At 35.6% G+C, this 12,311-nt stretch overlaps 1 protein-coding gene across 1 annotated transcript; it reads left to right on the plus strand.

The window, feature by feature from the left end:
• Positions 1–87: 87 nt before the first annotated feature.
• On the plus strand, positions 88–11,931 carry LOC590655 (dynein regulatory complex subunit 7). Its single transcript, XM_030999639.1, has 14 exons — positions 88–411; positions 1,607–1,901; positions 2,318–2,512; positions 2,819–2,977; positions 4,263–4,481; positions 4,941–5,060; positions 6,036–6,240; positions 6,835–6,963; positions 8,368–8,591; positions 9,048–9,374; positions 9,735–9,845; positions 10,370–10,564; positions 10,969–11,108; positions 11,661–11,931. The coding sequence occupies exons 1-14, from the start codon at positions 242–244 to the stop codon at positions 11,764–11,766; spliced, it is 2,595 nt and encodes an 864-aa protein (XP_030855499.1). The 5' UTR covers positions 88–241; the 3' UTR covers positions 11,767–11,931.
• Positions 11,932–12,311: the final 380 nt, after the last annotated feature.

Genomic DNA, 12,311 nt, shown 5'->3' on the forward strand with positions numbered 1-12,311 from the left:
AGATATTGAACTATATTTTGCATTGTTGCTATGGAGCAGGGATATCTGTATACAAGTAGCTGTGAGTAGTACAGTACGGGGATCTATCTCCATACTCGTTCGCTTGCGCTCGATCGTGCTCTTGATCTTGTGTTGTTGTCGTGTCTCCATTCGTTTGTGCACAATTACAAGCGCAAAAGAAATTCAAGTTTCATAGAAGAAAAATTATTTCTGAGAGAATCTGCCAGTAAATTTTTCCATTATGGAAGGAGTAGGAGACGGTCCAGCTATAGTTGTAGATAGTGGTGCCGATGACGGGACAATTCAAGAAGAGGACGCAGAGAATGAAATTCCAGCTGATGCTTTGGAAGCAGTCAACGAGTTGAAAGATGAGCTCGACCAAATTGTTTTGCAACCTCCTAAAATAGACATGTAAGGATGAAATCTTGTAAAATAAAATGGAAATGCAACGAAAGATTAAAATATCAACTACTTACAAATGTAGACTAAAGTTAAGTCCAACAATATCATTGAAAAAGTGGCGCTTAATTGTTCAGAAACCTATCCAAAATTTGACCCGTAACTCCGGCGTGGAGATAGGTCTACCCTAGAGTCTAGAGGTCTACCAAGTAAAACATACCCAAAATGAAGTAAATATTCATTAAATAAAATGTCCACAATAAACTCTTGAGTTAAAAGTCGTAATGTTTATTACCTGTTTTGTGTCAATTTTCTTGTTATTTTTAGAGTATTTTTCGGAAAAATGTTGATGGGTCTAGATCTAGACCCATACTTTTTCACAATGTCGTAAATCCTCATTACGGTAGATAACTTCACACAGGCGCGTGCCCGCCCGCAACCCACCGGTATGCCGGGAAACCTGTGAAAAAGTGTATACTTATATCATCGCTTTTCCGAAAAATACTACAAAAATAACAAATAACAATAAAAACAACTTTTATTTTAACTCAAGATCTTTATTTGGACATTTAGGGTCTAATGAATATTTGCTTCATTTTGGGTAGTTTTAGTAGGGTATCTCCTCGCCGAAGTTCGGGTCAGATTTTGGATAGGTTTCTGAACAAGCGCCAAAAAAGTTGTGTATTTTTAATTTTGTTGGTGTTTGGTGTTTGGGGTAATGTGTGTACTGTGTGCAAAACACAAAAAGTATTCATTCAAAGTGAAGTCTGCAAGTACTATTAGTAGTGAGTAGACTAGTCTAGATCTAGAGTAAATTTATTTACTTGGTACAAATCAAAGTTTGATGACATTAAATTTATGGAGTTAGGAGCAAGATAGCTGGCTATACCACTAGGCTCCACCTGGAATGTCTTCTATATGATGTGATGGCAGACGGTCAATTATAGCAAAACACCTTTAATTCAGCTTGTTTAACTTTTAGAAGAATTTCATTTGTATATCTGGGTTCTAAGGTATAGATTGTCTTAAGTTGATTGCGGGGAAAAATAATGACTGAAAAATATTGATATTGTAGAATTTCAAGTTGTTTTTGATGCGGTCATATCTTTCTAATTATTTCTGTTCATTATTAGACCCTAACAGTATAACGAGTAATATGGACAATCAGATGTCTAAGTTTTGTTAACTTCTTCATGAAATCTTACAGGACGCCTGCAGATCTTCCTATGCAGAGCTATCCTCTCACCTACAAAGAGAATGACAACAAGGAGAAACTGGTGTTGGCCTACGCAGAGAACTTCCGGCGCCAGTATGTCCATCTCTACAGAGATCGTAAACCACTCCTTCTTTGCCCTCTCAATGAGTGTGGAGTGGAAAAGTTTGTGTGTACCACGATCAGGCCCACAACACTTCCATTCCAGGAGCTGTATGACTATGATGGCTGTGCAGAATTTGTTTCAGACTATGTCACATTTGATCCACTTGATCCTCCTGTAGATTTGGTAAGCAATTTCAAATATGTATTTTGATACTCATTCATGGTTTTGCCATTCCCTGTAATGCTGTATGAAATAATATATGGCCCAGTCGAGTGCTAGGTCTTTGCTTCCATGCTGTTGTGTATGATTATTTGTTCACTGTTAGATTAGACATAAATATCTGTGGCTTCTCCAAAAGTAAAGTATGAAATTTTAGACTTGTGTAATGAATATTCAAGGGGATCAAAGGAATAAGTTTGACAAATATGTCTATGCTTTTATTACCTTTAGATCTATTTGTATTTATGCAGTTATATTCATGATTGGAAATATCTTCATAAATGCTGTGTACCATCACAAACCTTTATTTTTCTTAACAATTTTGTGAAACACGAGCATTCTAAAGTAGACTTTCCCTTTCTTTTATTATCCCTGTACAGCCCAAATCATTGCTATCTTCAACCACAGTGCTGAGACGACAGAGAGGGAATTGTTTTGAGATGAGTACATTGCTTTGCTCTCTGCTGCTAGGAGCTGGATATGATGCATATGTGGTGTGTGGGTATGCTACTAGAGAGATGACACTGTGCGATGAAACCAGAGAAATATGCCCACTCATGAAGAAGAAAAACGAGGTAAGTGTGCAGCTTCATTATTTATTAGAACTTTTTTTTTATCTTTTCTTCAAATTTTGCAGCTTAATTCAAATGCTTTATTTCGCAGTTGTTTTTTATACCGATAGCAATTAAGTAACAGGAGTTTACAGTAGCAAGCTTGATTTGATATGTATACAGGTATAGCACCTGTAATGGTTGGGTATGTTCTTGCCTCATGTAGTTATGTATTATTAAACAGCATTTCATGTACTATTGGTAGGACTTTAAAGAATGAGAAGATAAACACAAACTATTATTAATCATTCTCTCTTGTTTGATGTGAAGGTCAAAAAAGAAGAGAAGAAGAAGGAGATGAGGAAGTATACAGTGAAACCTCCCAAGGATCTTAGGAGTAAGTTCATCTTGGAGATGGAAGCCAGGAAAGAGGCAGAACAAGCCAAAGAGGAGCAACAAAGGAAGAAGGAGATGGAGGAAAAGCAAGAGGTCAGTGATGCAGCAATCCAGCTATTATTTCTTTTCTATCATCACTTTTAAAAACTGCAAAACTTATTTTCATCATGTAGTGTTAATGCGCTTATAGGTTTACTGATTTTCTTATTCATTCTAATGTGATATTCTGCAGAGATATATGATATACCGGGTTATTATATTTCAAGCTTCTTACTTACTGTTTAAACAAATGTAAAAAATGTATAAAGATAATATGTACTAATAACTATCGTAAAACAGAGCCCATCTTTTCATTTTATTTTGCCCCAAAAAGCTTCAGCTTCAGGGGGTGCTGGCCCCTATACCTCACGGGGGCCCTGCCTAACCCTGTAAACGATCATCGGATCGGACGCCGATACCGATCCGATCAGGGGGTGATCGGCGAATAATTTCTGATCGCCGATCAAATAAAATGATTGGAAAAAAATCGTCAGATTTTTTTTTTTTTTTTTTTTTTTTTTTTTAGTGACGAAAATTTCCATGTTTTTGGCTATCAAATGCTCATACAAAATTCATGGCTGGGATTATTTTGGAGTTTGGAGTTTTTGTAGACCATGTTTGTTGATATTTAGTGCCTTTTCATGACTTTGAAATTAATAATATTGGTCTAAGAGCAGGGGCAAAACATGCGGGCCGCCATCTTGAATTATAATGCATACCTACATTATAATTCAAGATGGCGGCCCGCATGTTTTGCCTCTGCTCTTAGACCAATATTGTTAATTTCAAAGTCATAAAAAGGCACTAAATATCAACAAACATGGTCTACAACAACTCCAAATGACAAAATAATCCTAGCCATGAATTTTTTTTGAGCATTTGATAGCCAAAAACTTGAAAATTTTTGTCATTAAAAAAAAAAAAAAAAAAAAAAATCGGCCAATTTTTTTTTGTTGATCTTCCGATCCGATACCGATCAAAGGTGCAAGGGTGTCGCTCCGATCTTCCGATCCGATCAGAGCCCCAACTTACAGGGTTAGCCCTGCCCTGCCCTGCCCCTTGACCCCGCTAATGGTGCAATTAATTATTTTCAAATGTGTGCAGGTATGCAATAGATGTTTTGCTTCATATTAACTGCTATGGACAACAAGTTGTAATTCAATCCATTACATACACATATGATAATCATTTGCATATGCTGGGCTGCCAAAAATGTGATTGATAGAGACCTTTCAGGCCAGAAACTATTTATTATTACCTTGTAGCTAAAATAAAGAGAAAATTAATAGTTTTGTTATTGGTTTTCCTAATGAGATGATAATTTTCTTTTGTAATGCAGGAACTTGAGAAGCCACCATCGGATGAGCTGTATGGTCTGAGAATCCACTGCTGGGTACTGGTCCTCAGTGGTAAGAGGGAGGTTCCAGAAAACTTCTTCATCGAACCACTGACCGGTAACAGCTACTCCACACAGCATGATGGCTATCTGGGTATAGAATCACTCTGGAATAATCACAACTACTGGGTTAATATGCAAGACTGCTCAAATGGATGCAAGGTAAATTCTTCTTCTCATAATGCAATCATTTTGAGGGTGTACCATCTGTGATCAAGTTTCAATGCCAATAGTCTCATTATCTGTTTTTTATGCCTCTGCCACTAAAATGCCAGATGCCCTATTTTTATGTTCTTTATGAGCTGACTGAATCATGTCTTGATCTTCAGATTTCTTTAAGCAGTTTAAACCAACCAAATTCTAGTAATATACCGGTACTGTGTATTTTTAAACTGAAAATTGGGTTTTTTCTTGAAAGATTAAAAAAAATGTATATACTGACGGTTAAAGAGTTTAGAAAAATGAATCTTTCATAATATTCTAATGACATCTGATTTACGATGCATAGCTTGTAAATTTGTAGACTAGTAAATTTTGGATTGACTTAATTTAGATGGAAAGTAGGCAAAGAAGAAATATTTCCCATGTCGGACTTATTGTGCTATTTTCTTATTTTGATAGGACTTGCTGTTTGACCTGGGTGACTGTGTGAGATGGGAGTTCATGTTTCCAAGCAATGAGAAACCAACCCTAGATATACCTGACATGGATGAAGATGCTCTGGATTTTGAGGATGACGAGGTAAGATCAAAGTAGAGAATGATGATACAGGAGATATATCTAAAAAAGAATGCCAAAAACCTTAGTCGTATGAGGTATGTAAGTGAATGGCGACTGCACACAACAAAGATCCTAGGCAGTATTCACTGAGCTCTGTGTCATAAGATACAGAAATGTGAAGCATATTGCTTTTTATGTCTTTAAAAAAAAAAAAACAGCTGTTTTGTTACCTTATATCTTATCAAAAATTTTAGATAGATTTTAGATTTAGGCTTTTTATTTGCAAGCGCGTAGCCAGGATTTCATTTTAGGGGGGGGGGGGCTGTAGTGAGCATGCAAAGCGTGCAAATCACTTACAGAGCGCGCATAGCGCACTCACTAGGGGGGTGGGTGCATGAAGGGGGGAGTTTCCCCCCTCCCGTGCAAAGCGCGAAAGCTTTGACGTTTCATTGCATTATTAAAGAAAGAAGACGATTCGTTGTACCTCCTCGACTCTTAATCCTTGTTTAAAACAAGTTCCCCTTCCTCCGTGCATAGCACGAAAGCTCTGACGTTTCATAAATGATTAGAGAAAGAAGACTATTTGTTGTACCATTCTCGACTCTTAATCCTTTTTCTTCCTACGTCCTCTTCCTTTCTTCTTTTTTTTTTTCTCTCTTTTTTTTTTTTGCCGGCGTTTTTTTTTTGGGGGGGGCAACTGCCCCCACCGCCCCCCCCCCTGGCTATACGCACCTGTTAGTTTGAAGTTGGGAATTTGAATAAGATAGTTAATTGATTAAGGAGTGATTACCGTGAAGCATGTGTTATACAACCTCATTACTATTAATTGATCATCCCTCCAATTAAATGTCTGATTCGATTGATTAATTAAAAGTTGAGCTTAATGGATGATCTTCACATTTCACAGATGCATTGTCAGATGCCTTAGATAAAAATTATTAATGAAATTAATGATTAATTTACACCCCTTTCAATTGATTCATTATCTGCAATCAGGATGAAGAGAAAGAGGAAGAGAAGCATCTGGACATGCCTCCATCCTGGGTGAGTCCCTTAGAACTGACCCTCAAGGAGTTCCAGTCACGCTGTCCACAGGGCAAGAAGACACTCACCTACAAACGAGCAAAGCTGGAGAAGTTTGCTCACTATCTCATGAAGGATGGTCTCATCATCAGGCTATCAATCTATCATGATAAAGAGAGTAAGTCACAACTTGACAATATGGTCATATTTTCTTTACCCACTACTCTTCACCCAGATCTATAGTTTGTGGGTGTTTTATAGAATTTATTCCCAGAAATGCACTCTGCTCTGTTAATGGTTGCCTAAGTTGATCCAAAGCCTGGTGGTTTGATCATTTTGGAAGGACACAGGAATGTTATATCATAATGTGAAGTGACCTGTACAAGAAAAGAATATATTTGTTGTACCCTAATTATTATTTTTGGCAACAAACCATGACAAGGACATAGCCTAATAAGATCTTTTTGTGCTCTGAAAGTTTTATTTTCTATTAAGTTAATGTTATGCATTATAAATTACTCTGAAATGCTTATGATAGAGAAAATGTAGCAATTTAAACTTGGTCATAATTTTTAGTTTAAGTTGGCTGTATTACAAATATTCAATTTATATTTATTTGCAATATATAAGGATCATACCATGGTTCTCTCTCTCTATCAAGATTTGTTCCCCAAAACAAGATCCATTTAATCTGAGTACATACTTGCAAATTTTACTGATTGAGTCATGCTTTTGTAATTCTATTTGAATATCTTCCCTTCTCTCTTTGCAGTGAAAGATCTTGTTCGAGTAGAGGAGACGTATTCATTTCGAAGCGACAAACTCCATCTAAGAGTGCACAACCACAGGACAGGTTTAATTACAGAATACTACCATCAAGGAAGACCCCTACACCTTAAAGGTACAAATAATAATTTTCAGATTCGTTTTATGCCTTTTGGAAACAGATTTTTTTAATCAATGATTTTCTCAACTCAAATGCAGTATATGGATTGGGAGCATAATGAGTAAACAAAGAAATGTTATCACTGCATAGTTTGTTGAATGTGGTAGCTCTTTGAATGATTGTGCAGAAGTGACAAGTTCCTGTATTTTAAGTGCCTCAGAATATGCATTAGGCAAGTTTGTAAATTTTTTAGTAGAATCATAAAAGTAAGAAAATCTAATAAGTTAAAGTAGATATTCATTGATTTTAAAAACTAACTTTATGTTTATTATTGCAAAGTTGAAACTTTGATACGACAAGGTTATCAAAATTCAATGCTTGGAAATATTCAAAGTAATGATTATTATAAATTACAAAACGCTTAAATACAGCCCCTGCATAGCACCTGAAGAGCTCTCCGAGCGCTGCTGAGATGTGTGAGATCACAGTATGGACACAATTTGCACAAGCAGAGGATGCCCCATGACATCTCACACATTTTCAGTGCCTGTGTTTTCATCTTCTCTTGAGTTCTTTCTCTTACTTCACTACCGTCAGGCTAAATGTATAATCTATTCCCTCACTCTAAACCCTGCGCATGGTTTTATTTTGATGACAAATGCAGCGATACAAAAATAAAGGAATCTGTCTCTTGTAAACAAAATAAGACGCCATTGTATATTCAGCTGCGCACACCGCGGTATGTTTGGCGTTTCAAGAGGGAACAAATGCCGTCCTTAATATCATTCCGGGGGGTTTTCAATTTGAAAATCTAGTTTCTTTGATTGTTAATTAACCCCTATCCTGTGTATTTACAAGCAAAAGATTTAAGTTATCAGAATCGGGTCATATCCCATTTTGAATGGTTTGACATGCCATTACATTTATATACACTAAACTCATTATAATTTGAGAAATAATAGCTTTGCAATTATGTTCATTCTTTATGGGATGTCGTCTGCTTGGGCAGTTTTGGTCCATATAGTGACGTCATTAAAACATTGTTATTTTTCCGGCGAATCTCTTGTATATCCCAGCTGCTATGGAGATGGTTGTATTTGTATTTTTATAAATCACCTGATATGCAGTTGACCTAAAACTTGTACGATGGCCATCTGTTAGCTTACCAGTTTCTAGTGATACATTATATAAGTTGACATATTAGTGATTTTCTTTGAATTTCACCTTTAAAGTGGCAAAGTTCACTAGAATCTTAGGAATTCAATCAAATTGAATATATATATTTTTTTAAACATTTGTTTAAATTTATTTTGTCTAATTTCTTATTATTCAAAGATATTTAATTATAATTTTTTCTATTTTTCTTTTTATTCAGATATTTTTTATTATAACTTTACTGCTTGTGTATTTTATTGATAGAGCAAACCTATGGGCAATGGCCTGACAGCGAGCGAACCATGATATTCTACAACCATGCTAGAGTAGATGGTTTGACAAGACGAGAAGAGAATGCCCTGGAGATGACTGAACACTTTGATAACAGGGATGATTTCCTCTTATACTGTCATGTGGTGTTTGGTAAACGACCCAAGAAACTAGAGCCTGCTGGATCCTTGCCTTCGTCAAATCCAAGACCTATCTTGGTAAGCTTTTTTTTTTTTCCTTTTTATTATCCATTTATTTCAAAATGACTTGACTGTATCAATTTAATCCCCCAAAACATGAGTTCTTCCCCTCAAAGTCCCTTTATTGATGCTCTGATGTTTGCACTGATAACAATGGTTCTACATGTAGGCTTTATTTTGTGAAAGATATTGAAGGTTGCTATTTGGGGTTTAGGTTAGGGTTAGGGTCAGGTTTAGTGTTTGGTCCAGGGTTGAGGTTAAGAATTGAGTAGAGCAATTGTCACAGGAGCATGTGCTATACAATCATCTTAAACATGTAAGCTCAATTTACATTACATATCCCAATCTCTAACAATTTGAATGAATTTCTGTGAAACTTATCGTCGTCAAGTTGTTTAATGTATTTTCCTCGGGTAAACTCATAATTAGTGAGAGATTTGATATGTCTTTGTTTATATTTATGTCCATCTGCAGAAAATTGTAGAGAAGTTCCGTCGAAACAAGGCGAAGCCAGCCAACGAGGACATTGCAGAGTGCATCTACCTCATCTCAGAAGACCGCATCCAGTTGACCTTCCATCACCAAGACGACAAGATCACCGCCTCCACCCGAGACTTTATCAAGCCTCCGAATGCCAATGACAAGGGTGCTGTGCTGACCTTCTCACAAGACATGACCTCTACGTTCAGGGTGGATCCGCTAGCTGAACCTCCCAAGAACCTGTTTATCTACAATCTTCTGAGGGAGTTGGTCGACAAGGAAGACAAGACTGTGCACAGTGTTAGGGACTCAGAGGAAGAGGTAATTCATCCTATTCTGGCTATTGTATACTATTAATTTCTAACTGAATCATTGAGTATCAGTATGAAAAGGAAAAATCAAGTCAGTAAAAAGAATGTGTATAACAATTAATATTTTATGAAATATACAATTCTCTTACTAATATTGTCAATTTTAGCTTGCTAATGTATGTTTTGTAATGTATAGAACTTTATGTCAAAATTAAGGATATTTTATGTCTTTTTTTGAGATTATTATGATTTCTTAAAAGTGTTGTTGCACTATAATGAATTATCTCAAAAACCACTTCTGAAGAATCATGAATAGAATAGATTATAAAATACAAATTTACATGAATATTGATTCTTTTTATGTTTACAGGTAAAAGAAATTCTGACAGAAAGACAAGAGGAGGAGGCTAGGTCAGACCTAGACATATCCGTCTATGATACAGAGCGTAATGAGAAAGCCAAACAACATCGTATTGAAAGGGTAAGTAGAAAATGGAGTTCATGCTCATTTTCTCCCTGCTACTATCATGTCACTGACTGTCACGCCCCCCCTAACATTGACTCATACCTTCAATCAATTATGAAAGGAAACATTGTAGAAAGTATAAAGTATGATGCTGCGTCATGACATAAATGCCTTTAGAACATACCCCCATGTCCCTCAGAATCGTGTGAACTGATGGGTGAGATTTGTGGGTTAGCATATCCTTGAACTAATGAATGTTGAAACAAATGCAGCACTCATCATTAAAGTGAATGATCCCATGATATAAATTAAAAACTCTGGTTAAAAGCAGTATGGTGAATTACTGGAAAAGTATTTTTTATCATTTATGATAAAATGTTACTATTGTAATATTCTCAAGTGATTTTTATTTTGATGCTTAGCATTGCCAGTTTGTCAAGCAATAATTGGTCTTAGATATTGTAGATAATGACAGCTAACAGAATTGGTTCATTCCTAATTAACTTATCCATCCAAAATTGTTTTCTTTCTCTCTTTAGGAGCGACTTCAGATGGAGGAGAAGAAACGTAGAGAGGAGATGGAGCTGGACTACCTTGCCCCATTCCTGGCCCAGATTGGAGACCCAGAGAAACTAAACAGACAGCAAGCCTTAAAGCTCAAAGAAGATTGTCTAGCTGATCTTAAGATGAGACTCATTGATAAAGCTAACCTTATTCAGTCCAGATTTGAAAAGGTAAGCTCCTGTCAGGAGTGTATAGAGTCTAAACCATTTGTTCTCCCTATATGTCATGACTGCAACTTTAACAGTTATTTGTTTAATGAAATTGATTGAGGAGTTTTACCATGTGTAGACTGATTTTTTATGCATACACATAAGATGTGTGTTAGTTGGGCATGTACAAATGTAAATTATTTATTGATGACATTTAATTAGGAAGGATCTAATTTCTATCAACTTTGCTTTCATTTGCACAATAGCAGTTCTTACAATAAATAAACTTTGCATTTAAACTCTTGTAACCAAAGTTCTTTTGGTTCAGACTAGATGATATATAATTTGTATTTTTTTTAATTGTTAATGTTTCAGTATTCTGTTTTATAGTAGTGTAACGTTAAACTTTGTTACCTATCTTCTAGGAAACTGTTGAGCTCCATAAGAAACAGACATGGTACCAAAACAACCAAATGAACATGCAGAAAGAGGATGAAGAGGAGTATCTAGAGTATTGCAGTGAAGCTATGTTCCGCATACACATCCTTGAACTGAGGCTCAACAGGTAAAGTGCTTTTCTGCCATTTTCTCTATGTACATTGGTTCAAATGGGTCTTATAATGTATGTGTATTTTGGAGGTTACTTTGGTTCTCAGTAATTTATGTATTATGTATTTATGTATTTATGTAAGCCATACTCTGAAACCAGAAATCTTGACTGATCTTTGCAAATACAATGAAGCTGAGATACACATAGTGTTTGTACCTTTTGGGGAAAATGTAAGAAATCTCAGCAGGTGACATGAAAACCATGTGATGAAACGATACAAATAATTTCAAATTCACTTGTGCTTAAATTGTAGACTTCACTTGGTCATTTGTTCAAATTTAGTTTAGTTAATCTTGGGTATTGGTGAAAAATAGGTAAACTTACATTTTCATGGCTAAAATGAATGTTTCAACTTCGTTTCTAAGTTTGTTAGTTTGTGTTTAGACATCAAAGTAAGTAACTGTCTGCAAAAAGATCAATTATATTTTCACTCTACTCCTAATTTTTTTGTATGAGTCTGCTATAGATGACCTATGATTGACCCTCTCTTTGAATGTTTGTTTACAGACACAAGGAGATGGCACCTCACAAATACATGGCCCTGGATCAGAAGCTAAAGACAGACCAAAGATTGTCAGAATTCTTTGGAGCTACGTTGGGTGATAAGAGATAGAAATAGAAGTAGACTCACTCTGGTTATCTCTGATAGACGTGAATGTCTGGTAGTATCTTAAAGACATTGTCATGAATGCTATGTGTATGCATCATGGGCTATTGATATCATCGAGAGACAAGACCAGACACAAACCATGTTATAATCAGAATGTAAAACAGGAAAGTAATTGAAATTGGATTATCACATGCTAATTATTGTCTTTTACAAAACCTATTTAGAAAGGGATTTAAAAAGCTCATTTTTTGCATTATCATAATTAATTTGTATAAATTATTGGTATGATTCTTTTTCAGTAGTTCAACACGAGTACGAGACCAATATATGTTCAAATTCATCCATGTTTGACTTATCATTTTACCACAACAGAAGAGGATGTTATTTGGAAATATCTAGGAGGTTTAATACATTTTTTCATGGAGGTTTGAGGATGCTCTTTGATAGGTCACAACATTGTTATATCAATAAATGTTGGCCTATTTCTTTCTTATACACTATCTAAAATAGAGGGAATCATAGTTTGAGAAACACAAATCACATGCTAT

This window comes from Strongylocentrotus purpuratus, unplaced genomic scaffold (assembly GCF_000002235.5).
Source record: "Strongylocentrotus purpuratus isolate Spur 01 unplaced genomic scaffold, Spur_5.0 spur5_scaffold_5, whole genome shotgun sequence".
NCBI lineage: Eukaryota > Metazoa > Echinodermata > Echinoidea > Camarodonta > Strongylocentrotidae > Strongylocentrotus > Strongylocentrotus purpuratus.